This window comes from Neopsephotus bourkii, unplaced genomic scaffold (genome assembly GCF_033783945.1).
Source record: "Neopsephotus bourkii isolate Nb327-2 ecotype Australia unplaced genomic scaffold, CSIRO-AGI_Nbou_v1 NB_668, whole genome shotgun sequence".
In the NCBI taxonomy this organism is placed as follows: domain Eukaryota; kingdom Metazoa; phylum Chordata; class Aves; order Psittaciformes; family Psittacidae; genus Neopsephotus; species Neopsephotus bourkii.
Window position 1 is genome coordinate 2,724,116 of NW_026901167.1, and position 12,673 is coordinate 2,736,788.

Sequence of the window (12,673 nt, forward strand, 5' to 3'; positions counted from 1 at the left end):
TTCTGACTCTTGGTAATCTAGTAATGTTTGGTGTTACTGTGATGATAGAGGCTTTATATCTGCTTCTTGGTGACTCTGACCTTTCTTGTTCTCACCAACAGTGAGCTCTTCACCACCGTGTTGGACATGCTGAGTGTCCTCATCAATGGCACCCTGGCTGCTGATATGTCTAGCATTTCTCAGGGCAGCATGGAGGAGAACAAGCGGGCATACATGAATCTTGTCAAGAAACTCAGGGTGAGGGACACCAACCCTGTATGGGAAGCAGTGTATGATGTGTAGTACTTGACAAGCTCTGCAGATTTACCTGGGTCTCACAAATGGTACTTGTCCTGTTGCTGCTGTTTAGATGAAGCAGTGAGGGTGACCCCAATGGCTCTATAGGGCTGAAGGGTGAAAAGGTGCGAGGTAATGCAGGGTTGGAAGTTGACACCAAACAAGTGGCACAGATGGGCTTTGGATGACTTTTCCTAAGTAATTATTCAAGTCTTCTCTATTCCACTTGTGCAGAAAGAGCTGGGGGACCGGCAGTCTGACAGCCTGGAGAAGGTGCGACAGCTACTGCCACTTCCCAAGCAGACCCGAGATGTCATCACCTGCGAACCTCAGGGATCCCTCATTGATACTAAAGGCAATAAAATAGCTGGGTTCGACTCCATCTTCAAGAAGGAGGTTAGTGAAGCTTTTTTGTCTGCATCATAGCTCTTGAGTGCAGGTGTCAACCTTGTCTTCTGATGCCTTGAGTCTACACAGCTTGAGAGGCCTCTGTATGTAGCACCTTGTTGCCTGTTGTGCTGGAAGTGGATGTCTGTTCACAGACAAGTTGGCACATGACCATGTCCAAAAGGGGCAAAGCTGGGTGTTAAAGCTCAGTGATAAATGCTGCTATGGCCTTGAGAAGCTATTTAAACTTTGGTTTTGTCCTTACGGCTATATAAAGCATAAGGAGAAACCTGTAATCTCTGTCATGTAAGTTACTGGGCAGTACCAGTGTGCAGAAGACTGGCAGAGATGGGGTGAATGAGACTGGCAGTTGTTGATGAAAGTCTTTAGAAATGACTGCATGTGGAAGAGTAGGGGCCATTAATAAGGGCTCAGGTTGTTTACTCAGACACATGGAGTAGACCCTGAAGAAAGCATTGAGTTTCCTTTACCCTCATAGGAGAAACAACAGGGACTTGGAGGTTCTTGTCTCTTTTGCTTTAAAGGGTTTGCAAGTCTCTACAAAGCAGAAGATTTCCCCTTGGGATCTGTTTGAGGGCTTAAAGCACTCGGCCCCCCTCTCCTGGGGGTGGTTTGGGACAGTCCGGGTGGATCGCAAGGTGTCTAGGTTTGAGGAGCAGCAGAGGCTTCTTCTGTACCACACACACTTGAAACCCAAGCCCCGCAGTTACTACCTGGAGCCGTTGCCACTGCCCCCTGAAGAGGAAGAGCCTCCTACACCTGTGGCTTTAGAGCCGGAGAAGAAAGCAGCGGAACCAGCCAAGGCTGATAAAACAAGCTCCAATCCCGCCACCTCCACTGAAGAACGCAAGAAGAAACAGAGCAAAACCAAGAAACGCAACCAATCTGCCAGCAAAACCGAGGTAATTGACTGCCCAACAGCTATGGGCCTCCCCATCTCCTAGTCACAGAGCTCTCTTTCTGAGAAGTCTGAGAGTGGTGTAATGGTGAAGATGGGATGTGTCTCCTCTCAGCTGGCAGTGCTGGAGCTCTGTCCCACTCTCTCTAGCCTGCAGCAGAGGAGACATTTCCTTAATACCTGATGGGAGGGAAGAAGGCTGCCCAGTTCAGATAGCATCCTGGGCTTCCTCCTGTGGACTTTGCAACCCTTTCATACTCTTCATCCATCTGTGAATTCCCAGTGGACATTGATCTTTTACTCCTTCATTGTCTTTGCAGGATTTTGTCTTGGGCCCTAGCCGAGGGGTTTCATATGGAGTTGGTATGCCTACAGATCTCTTGCATCACCAGTCAGGAACCACTATGTCAAGGCTGGCATATGGGCAATCACCAGTGGGTCTGTATGCCCAGAATCAGCCTCTTCCAGCAGGTAGGTGCACAGGATACATGAGTGTATTGCTCTTCTTTGGGAGCCTCTTGTAAGAACCACTTCTGTGAGATGGTCCTATGCAGGTCCCTCCACTTTCCCCTACATCTCCCTCACACTTTTCCTGTCATGTGTCTAGTGATGAGCAGTCATTCTGGATCAGCAATAGCGTGGAACTTGACAGCCTTTTTCTCTTCCTCTTGCAGGTGGCCCTCGCCTAGATACATCCTACAGACCTGTACGCATGCCACTGGGGAAACTAGTTCAGAGTCGTCCTCCCTATAGTGGTGTACTGCCTCCAGGGATGGGGAGCATGATGGGCATTGACCCTTCTTACAAGCCAGCAGTGTACAGACAGCAGCCTCCAGTGTCCCAGGGACAGATACTGAGGCAGCAGCTTCAAGCAAAGTTGGTAAGTCAGTGCTGTGCTCTTGCTGTTGCTAGACCCCACAGTACAGCAAGCCCAAGCTGTTTGGTTTGCTGGGGTTGCTGTCCCTTCTAGCCAGAGCTCTCAAACCCTTATTTGTTTCTGCCTGAAAAGTTGGTGTCTCCTCTGTCTTTTCTTCTGGTGCAGCGCTGTGTGTATCACCTGCTTTGTGGGCCCATGTCACTAACATGGTGGAGGCTGTCACTGAGGTGCACAGGGGCATCTGTGGCAGTGAGAGGGGCACATCACATCCTGGCTATGGAGGAGTAGGGATGTTAGTGGCCTGTTTGTCCCAGGCTGGGATGAGGCAGAAGTCATTAGCATCTGCATGCTGTGCAGCAACCCCATGCATTTAGCAATGAAGCCACTTGTCTGGTTTGGTGGGAGCTGCCCAAAAGAGAGCAGCAATGTCCTTCCCTTTGGAGATGTTGAAAAAAGTGTTTCTCTGTGGCCTTCCAGCAGGGCCAAGGCATCATGGGACAGCAGCCTGTGCGCCAGATGACTCCAACCCCATCCTATGGAGCACTGCAGCCCTCCCAGGTAAGTGGCAGTGACCACAGGTAAGACTGACATCTGACTCCAGCACAGGACAGCATCTTCATTTCTGCTGCCAAATTCTCATTTATTGAGCATCATGAATCTGAATCCCAGAGATGGGCAGCCTTATGATGGTATTTGCAAGAGGCTGGTGTCCTCTTGTCCCAGATCTCTTTTGTACCTTTGAGCCCATGACTGAAAAAGGCTTTTTGTTTCATTTCAGGGTTACACATCTTACGTTTCCCACATAGGCCTTCAGCAGCATCCCTCCCAGTCAGGCACAATGGTACCTCCTACCTACTCTGGCCAGCCCTACCAGAATTCTCACCCCAGCTCTAATCCTGCGCTGGTGGATCCTGTTAGACAGATGCAGCAGAGACCAAGTGGCTACGTACACCAGCAAGCTCCTGGCTATGGGCACACCCTGGGCAATACACAGAGGTACCTCCCACCCTACTGGATGTTAATAAGCTGTATTTCGTCAGACAACTCTAACAGCAGTTCATGAAGAGCCTGTTCTCTGTGCTTAGTTCACAGCTTCTGAGTCCTTTGTGCCCTCAGGGGGACATCTTCCTCTAGCTTTCAGTCCTGGAAAGCAATAGAGAGAGAGAGGATGAAATTTGGAGATGCTAGTTGCAGGCAGGAGACAGTGTTAGCAGCCAGAGAAAGAGGTATTGGGAAGTATGAGAAAAATTACCTGAGAAAGTTATAGTTTTGGTTTTAATAAGCAGCAGATCACTATCAAAGGGCTAGATATGGGATTTCCGCTACTCCTGAGCAGGCATAAATCCAGCATGGAAACCTGCAGAAAAGGGGGCCAAGGGCTGTTACTTAGGGCTTCTAGAAAAACAGGTTGGTTGAAACCCTTGGGAGGCCCTGGTGTCCCTCACCTTTCCGCAGAGGCAGCATGGATTGCAAAAGGGGCTGTTTGGGCTGTCTTATTGATGGCAGAAGGTGGGTTTGGATTAAGGAAGCTGTCCGCCCATCAGTGTTTTACTCCATGAGCTTGTCCTTTTCTCTTGCAGGTTTCCTCACCAGTCAATACAGCAGGCCCCCATGATGAGTGGGATGAACCATTTGGGTCCCCAAGGAGTCCCCTCAGGAATTCGACCCAGCCAGATCCTGCCTGACCAGCAGCAGCAGCAGTACCTGAGGCAGCAGCAGCAACAGCAGCAGCAGATGCTGAGGGTGAGTGGTTACTGACAAGAGAAAGGCTGCTGGACCTGAAGGAGGCTTGCTCAGAGCAACACTCTGCTCTGCCCCTCTGAGTGAGGAACGATGTCAGCTCTGTTCAGGCCTGTCTGTAACAATTTGCTAGGTGGTTCTTCCTTCCTGAGAACTGGCCATTTGGGATGGAGACACATGCTGCGCTGCCTTTTGCCAATCACCCAGCATGAGCCAAAGGGAAGTTAGTAGCAGTTAAAGGTCTGCTTAGTCTGCTGTGGCCTGCTGCCACCTCTTCCTCCTCCAGCTGAGCCAGTAAGATTGCACAGAAAGCTAGCTGTTAATGTTGCAAGAGCTAGAAACAAAGTGAAAATCCCCCTGCCCACACAAGACATAGAGTTGTTCCTTACGAGGTCATTTTTAGGGCTATAGCTGTGTTTTCACAAGATTAAACACTGGTTGCAGTATTCAGTGGCAGGAAATCTGGTGTGAATCAGTCCTTGTACTGTACATCTAACAGTGGATGGTGAAAAACTGGTCTAAAGTGAGCTTTTTAGACCTAACTGTAGATTTGAAGAAGTTCAGAGGCATGTGTCAACAGACATGAGTATTCCATGGATTTGCATTATGGTCTTACTAACATTACATGCTTACCTGATACACAACTATGAATACATTTCTTGGAGTTACAGAAATGTCTTGAACTGACAGAAACACAGAAATAGTTTGGTTAGTTGGTGAGTTGCAAGGTTTAGCAAACCTGTAGAATATGGGGAGATTTTACATGGCACAGAGTACTAAGGCTTTGTGTTCTGAGAGGGACCTGGGTGAGCCAGTGGTTCCTGCAGAGAGCACGGTATTTGAGAATTGCTGCCTTGCACTGGACAAGAGACTGACCATAGGATGATCAGCAGCTTTTAGTGCTTTTGATGAGTAGCACCACTGACTATTCACTTGGTTTCTTTAAACATTCTCCATCAGTCATAGTTAGGAAAAAAACGTGTCTCAGACAAATTGCTCACACTTCTAGCTCAGTAACTTCATGTAAACCTTCAGCTTTTATCTGACATCACTTGGATGCTTAAAAAACATGTGGAGTGCACAAAATCTCCCCTGTTACTGGGTCTCCTGCTGTGTTATCAGAGGCACACCACATACAGAGCAGACTCCTGGTGCTTGGGTTGACTGTCCTGGTGCAGTAGCTTGTAGAAAGGACAGATGGCCTTTTGGTTTGTCTTGCATGGGTTGGTAGTCATCTGTTGCAAGAAGGTAGGACATGAAATCAGGAGAGGTATCCTGGCTCATTTAGCCAGCTATGTGCTTTCTTGTGAACCCAGGTCACAGCATCCATTTCAAGAACCTAAGTGGCCAAGCTGGTTTAAGATGAAAATTCAGAGGCTCTTCTACAAACTCATTCCCTTTTGCCTTTTAAGCCTTGATCCAAGCCTCAAAGTATTTGTGACTGCTTCTTGTATCCAATTATTATTGTCTGCTCTGGCCTACTGTTTACTGGCTCCTTTTTCTCTCTGCTGTTTACCCAACGTATTCCTAAGCAGCACTTGCAGCTTCCATAGGTCCAGGGTTCTCTAACCTCTTCATAAAATACTGTCCCTTCTCTTGATTGTATTTTTGTCTGTTTTCTGAGTCTGTTCAAGGCTTGAACCTTACCCTTTAGAGCCAGTGGTTGAGACTGTACCTAGCATCCCCATGGTGGTTTTCTGTGATATCATTAGTGGTTTTCTAGATCTGCTAGGAATTCTCTGTTGACCTAGAGTTCAAAACTGCATTTGGCAGGTGGGAGTAATGTCTGAAAATTAGGAGAAATCTAAAATGCTGAGGAATAGGAGGTATATTCTGACTCCAAGTCCAACATGCTGAATATTCTTCTCACCATAACTAGTTCTGTCAACATCTAGGTTGGAACACTGCATTCAGTTTTATCTGCATCCTTATACTGAAGTGCAGCACTGGCGAGCGTGAGGGGCAGAGAAGATAAATCCAGGAGCTGGGGAATGTAACTGAGGTGGAAATGCTGGAATAGCTGGCACTGAGCTGGAGGGGCAGAGACAAGAGGAGAGGAAAATCGCCAAAGTTCTTGTCTTCAAAAAAAGCCAACCCCCCCCCTTATTGTGCCGTGGCTGGATGACAAGAAATGGTATTCAGTCATAACACTGGAGGGTCAGGGTAGAGGTTAGGGAAAGCAGTAGCAGGAGTACGTGTGACCTGCAGTGGATTGTGTAGGGAGGTTATAGGAGCTCTGTTGCTGCCTCTGGAAAAATGTTGAGGGCAGGACAGGCAAATACTCAGTGAAGCCACTATTGCTGATCTTACCCAGGAGGCAGGGGAGGAGCCAGTCTTGAGGTAGCTCTTAGTGGTTTTCTTTGGTTTCTTGTTTGCTGCTGGTCATTCCCCAGCTGACCAGGAGCCTCGTAGCTCTCTTCCTGCTGGCTGTCAGTATCTAATCTGGCAGAAAAGCTTTACTTTCCTGTTACTGTCCCTGTATTTCTTGCAATTTGCCAGCCCAGGTCAGGGTTCTGGTGAAATTTGGGTAATTCAGGTACCTGTAGAGAAACTGGTGTAAGAGGGTTGTGTTACTGCATGGAACATCCTTCCTCCTTCAGTCCTTCCTGTGCCCTGTTGCTGTGTGTATTGCCCAGACGGCTCCCTGATGGTGCCTTTTCTTTTGTCTTCACAGCAGCAGCAGCAGCAGCAACAACAGCAACAACAGCAGCAGCAACAGCAGCAGCAGCAGCAACAGCCACAGCCACCCCAGCCGCAGCAGCAACCCCAGGTCTCCACAGTGCCTCAGCCACAGGCGCAGGGCCAGCCCCCAGGGCTGGGAATGCAGGCTCTTCCCCCGCAGCAGCCCATTGTGAGTGTTCGCTCAGAGGCAGAGGGACATGATAGTCCAGCACAGAGCCAGTAGTGCTCCACCTGCATCCCCCCTTCTCCCTCCCCTGCACTTCCCAGGGCTCTGTGTGTGCCAAGCCTGCTGGTGTGCCTATAACGACACTTCTTTCTTTGCAGTTTCAGCGCCAGGGCCTTCAGCAGACACAGCAGCAGCAGCAAACAGCTGCTCTGGTCCGACAGCTCCAGCAGCAGCTTTCCAGTAAGCCTTAGTGTTCTTGGTCCTGTCTCTTGTCTCCTCCCCACTGTTTTCTGTTGTAGGTACCCTGGTGTAGAGAAGCAAGGCCAAGCCAGACTGTCCGTCTGAGGCCACAAATGATGCTGACAGGGGGGGTGGCATCAGGACTTATAGCTCCTGCTCTGAGGGTCACAGTAGCTGGGTAGGCCGTGCTTGCCAACTTGTGAGCAACATTCCAAATGCTCCTGCTGCTGCCTGCAGAGATATGAGGGAGCTGAGCCTTTGTAGGGAGTACCATGGAGCTTGCCTGAAAGGAGCCAGTCTGGAGCTTTAAGGCATCCAGAGGTATTTCCTCTGCTGCTGATGACTTCCAAGTGGCACAAGGAGGTGCCTGAGGTGCACTCACTTGGTGGATGATCCAGAGATACTGTGTTCATGTTGTGATCATGACAAGACTTCTTGGAGGGGAGGAGGGTGTTCTGGGAAGTCTTGCCGCATGCTTGCTGTGTTTGCAGTGTTATGTGGGCCTCTGGCTGCCAGCAGAGACAGGGTAATGACATAGATGGTGTTCAGTCTGGCACTGTATTCCTATAATCTGCATTGAACTACTGGCTGGGGAATCTAGAAACAGAACCCAGTGTCTGCGCTGTTCCCTTCCGAATGGCCTGCTCTTTTACTGTCACCTCGCTGGCTTTTCTGCCATAAAAATGATAGACATGCCATGAAAATGCCCAGAAATGGACTGCCAGGGGTTTTGCAGTGCTTTAAGTGTGAGGCTCTGCTAAATGTAATAATGCGTGGAATGGGGACTTGGAAACTGCACTTATACTTGTTCCCTAATGAAAAATTTGTACTCCTTGTGACCAAAACAGAAAGCCCTCCCCAGAGCAGCAGTTTTAAGTGCTAGGTTTCCCACTGGTCTGATTCACAAACCACAAGTCTGTGTGAGGATTCCAGCCAGGACATTCAAATACAGCAAGACCTCATATAAGAATCCAAATGTATCATAGCAGAAGAGCCATATTTTTGTATGCTCTCTGTAGAGCAAAGAGCTGGTTTACATGGGCCATGTGTCAGCACGCAGCTTCCATGCTTCCTCAATGGGTTTGCATCGGTTCCATCTGGAGTTCCTATTTGTAGTCTGGGATGGGGTGGAAAGCAGGACATAAACCAAGAACAGCCTGTAGGAGGGGCACAAGAATACTTCGGCCCTAGGACAGACTGTTAGGAGACTCCAGAATATCTCTGGATGTGCTATTGTCCAGCAGGGTTGAGAAGGAAAGCAGGCTAACCAGGTTACACTGGTCTCCTTTTACTTAATCTGACTTAGGATCAAGTGTACTGATGGGGTTTCAGGAAAGAATGACAGAGTTCCATTGTAACGGGACAGTACTCGAGTGTCCTGTGAGCACTGTACATCACAGAACATCAGTCCCAGCAGTCTGGAAGTTCATGATGTTCTTGAGTACAACTTTAATGTGTTTCCTGCCCTTTTTGTGCTACCTGGAAGTGCTTTAGCATGTTACTTCATTTGTACCAAGATACTGCCAGGGGGCCAGGATGGTTGTCTCTGAAACCTTCACTGGCTTTGGTATCTGGGTGTGCCTCAGGATGGGGGTTTGACACTGGCTGAGCAGTTGTATGCCTGCAGGTGCTGTGGAATCCTAGAGGCTGGTTTTTCTTTCCAAACCAGAAAGAACTTACCCCAGGCTCATCCTCTGAGCTCGCTGCCACCTCTCAGGGTTTTGTGATGGTGCACCAGTTCCACCACAAGGGATAGGGAGATTGCTTCTGGAGGAGCTTCAGCATCAGGGCTGGTGCACCAATTCCACCACAAGGGATAGGGAGATTGCTTCTGGAGGAGCTTCAGCATCAGGGCTGGCACATTATCAGTGTCTTCCTCAAGGAACGTGGGTCTTGACTGTGGTGCTGCCTCAAGGCTCAGAGAAGTGAACAGAGCAGAGAGTGCCATAAGGGTCATACTTCATGCCTGTGACGTGCTTGTCATTCGGTGCTGGTGGTGTGGGGATAGGGATCTCTTTGCTGAGCCAGACCTTGTGACTCTCTGTCTTGACCTCAACAGATACCCAGACACAGCAGAACAACAACCCGTTTGGACGCTACTGATCCGTAGCACTTCAGCCTGCTCCAGGAGGCAGATGTCACTGTGGACTGCACACAGCCTCTCCAGCCTGACCCTCAAGCTGGGGCTGGCGCAACCTTTGTCCTGTGGCCAGTGCTGCTGCTGCCTATCTCACAGGGAGGTGCCAGGAAGATGGTTTTGTTGTACAGAGAAAGTGTTTTTACTATCCAATTTCTACAGATGTTTATGGAGATCCCTTGTGGCTCATAGTCTCCCTCCCCACTTTAGTTTCAGTTTTTACTCAGTTTTTAGTATTTTTGTTAAAATAATGATTAAGACATTGTAAAATTTTGTATTTTATTTATACCAGATGAACCCTGTACTGCAGACATTCTTGGATGAATACAGAGAGCTTACTTTGCAAAAGAAGTGTGTGTTCAGAACCTGCCTTTCCTCCTCAGCACTCCACCCAGTACAGCCCTGCAGTACCTCCACACGTGGTCACTTTTCCCCAGTAGAACTAATGTATGCCTTTTCAGCTTTTGTGAATGGCTAGTTTAGCTTGGGCAAGCAAGTCCTTCCTCTGTGTTTGTTTCATGAGCTGGCGTTCATGCACTTGCAAGGCTTTGCATGTTCTAGAGTTTTACTACTGGCATGTTCCACCAGGACAGAGGCACAAAGCAAAGAGGGACTTGCAGTGCAGGGCAGTCCTGAGCCCTGACAAGCCCAGCTTCCCGGGCACAGCAGGTACTGAGGCTCAGGCTGGTACCTCTGCAGTCAAGGAGGAGCTGCAGACCAAATGTGCTCACAGTACTTTTTTCACAGCACAGTTTTGCTAATAAGCACCAAAGCTCCTCTGTTCACTGCTTCCTGACAGCCACAGTGCTTTGTCTGGATGGGTAACGTGCTGCATTCTCAACTTTTGACCTGGCTAATGCAGCATGCTGGCATGGAGTCATGCCTCTGTCTCTACAGCAGCCTGCTCTAGTTTAGTGCTCTCTGTTACTGCTGTCTGTTGGAACCTGGAAACCACCTTTCTTCTCTCTTTGGTTCTTCCTCAGCATTTTGCTTATGGACCATTTGACCTGTGGTTCCCCTGGTAGCTTTTCTTGGCCAGTGCCTTCTGTCCCATCTGTGTGGGATAGGGTGAGGTTCACAGGGACTTACGGAAAAATTACCTTTGATCTTAATCTGAGGGCACATAACAGTGTTGTAGGGTAGGCCACAGCAAGAAGGCAAGTTCAGGGAGTGGAGAGGAAGGAGGGATGCTGAGGCTCTAGCCCTCAGACCCATGTGCTGGCAGATGTGCCTCCGTCTGCTGCCCCAAGCATTGGATCTGCTCACCTCACACTGCATGTCCCCTGGATCTCTGTAGGCTCCTGCCACCTCGTTGTAGGTGGGGTAGGAGATGTTGCTGGTCAGGCCTGATGGAGATGGGCACTCTTCCCTGTTCAGGAGATGTGCACAGAGCTGTTTGCCCCTTCCGTAAGGATCAGGCTGGGGAGCATCCAGGAGCTGGCTGTGAGATCTCCTCACACCCCAGGGGCTCTGCTTTCCTCCAGCCTGTGCCGGGTGCCCCAGGAAATGGAAGCCCTGCTTACTCTGGAGGAGGGCTGGGCAGGAGTGCCTGGGCCAGCAGAGCCCACACTGGGCAAGCTGGGCACTGGCTCTGGCCAGAACAAGCCCCTGTTCCTGGTGTGTGCTGCCGGGGCTTGCAGCTCCCTGCTCGCCAGCCCTGGGAGGCAGCTGGGTCCGTGCCAAGTGGCGTCTGCATCCACAGGGTGTCTGCATCCATGCAGTGGCAGAGGTGGGAGGAGGAGGGCTCTGCAGGCAGCAGCCGGCACCGGAGCGGGGTAGCAGGAGGCAGCACGGCTCTCGGCAGGGATGCTGGAGAGAACGGAGCCGGGTGCTGCCCTCCTGCTTCGTGTCTGGTGAGAGCACGCCAGGCCCGCGCAGCCTCCCTTGGGGCAAAGGGATGATGTGTCCCTTCCTGGGGCTCGGTGCCGGTGCGGGGTGAGCAGGACCCCAGAGCTCCGCTGTGGTGGCAGTCGGAGGGCTCCCGGTCTCCAGCTTCTGGCTGCCAGAGGTTCCCCGGGGGTGCAGGAGGCTGCAGCATGCTGTGGGACTGGGCACCCCGGGAGCTGGGCTCTGCCCAGGCTGCCTGCATGCCTCGGAGCCGCTGTTGCTGTGCTGCACGTTAGCACCGAGCAGCTGCAGCTTTCAGCAGGTCTGACGGCTTCCAGCCCTGCTCCTCCTCTAAACGCTGCTTGTAAGAGAGCCGGGGGCGGGGGGGCTCATTGGATGCTGCCCATTGAGTAATGCGAGCAGCTGCCCTTCTGTGGCCACTGCTCCGGGGTGGCAGTGTTCGGTGCTGCTTCCCCGGGGCGGAGGGGCAGCCCCAAGGGGTGCCTGGGCAGGGTCCATAAGCGGTGTGGGTCCAGCACGTGGGGAGAAGCCTGAGGTTGTGCAAAGGCTTGGCACAGTGGAGTGACGGGCAGACAGGAGCAGGCTGTGTCCCACGCACTCCCCCACCCACTCTGCCAGTGCCCAGTGCTCCCAGCGTGGTGCCCATTGTACACCATGACCCTGTCCTGGGCTGGTTTTGCCTGGCAGTGGAGCAGAGGGAGCCCAGCCTGCTGTGGGGCAGCTCTGCACTGGTCCAGGGGCCCCTTCAAGATGCTTCTCAGGGCTGATGAACCCTGGTGGGCACTAGGCAGGGTTGTACATCCATCCCACAAGGTGCTGGACCACGCTGCCTGCTCAAGGGCGTACAGAGTTGGCGGTGTGCTCACCCTCGCTGTCAAGCTGCCACCCACGGTCCCTGGGAGAGGGTGTGGGACAGGAAAGCTCGGACCTGTTCTGCAGCAGGGAGAACGTGCTGGGGCCGCTGAAGCCCAGGCAGAGCAGGGTGCCAGAGATCTCCCTGCGCCTGGATGTTCAGCAGCTCAGTGTGTGTGCTGGGGACATGGGAGCACTGGAATCGGTGCCTGCCCTCTGCATGCTGCCACATGAGCAACTTAAACGAGAAGCGGCGGCTGCTCTGCAGAGCCTGGGTAGGGTCTGGGTTGCAGCTCTGCCAGCAGGAGCGAGGCAGAGCCCAGCTCCCCTCGTCGGGATCGGAAGACGTGGATGTGTGCTGGTAACTGCACGTCCTCTTTGATCAGGCATTGCAGCTGCCTCTGTCCTGGCTACAGCAGAGAGATGCAGAGACCAGACGCATCCAGCAGGATTCAGATCCATGCCCTGTTTCAAATGCTCTCTAATCCCATCAGGCAGCACTGGAGCAGAGGTAGCCCCACCATGGGCAGAGGCCGGCTGGAGGAGAGG

At 51.4% G+C, this 12,673-nt stretch overlaps 1 protein-coding gene across 1 annotated transcript in view; it reads left to right on the forward strand.

Annotated features, from left to right (window-relative positions):
- The window catches only part of MED12 (mediator complex subunit 12), a 36,428-nt gene extending 26,653 nt beyond the window's left edge, over positions 1-9,775 (forward strand). The window contains exons 34-44 of the mRNA XM_061353301.1: positions 102-237; positions 511-672; positions 1,209-1,586; positions 1,903-2,053; positions 2,257-2,462; positions 2,937-3,017; positions 3,238-3,455; positions 4,040-4,202; positions 6,874-7,050; positions 7,206-7,287; positions 9,347-9,775. Coding sequence (XP_061209285.1) covers positions 102-237; positions 511-672; positions 1,209-1,586; positions 1,903-2,053; positions 2,257-2,462; positions 2,937-3,017; positions 3,238-3,455; positions 4,040-4,202; positions 6,874-7,050; positions 7,206-7,287; positions 9,347-9,390 — 1,798 coding nt within the window. The 3' untranslated portion in view covers positions 9,391-9,775. The remainder of the gene's footprint in view (positions 1-101; positions 238-510; positions 673-1,208; positions 1,587-1,902; positions 2,054-2,256; positions 2,463-2,936; positions 3,018-3,237; positions 3,456-4,039; positions 4,203-6,873; positions 7,051-7,205; positions 7,288-9,346) is intronic.
- Positions 9,776-12,673: the final 2,898 nt, after the last annotated feature.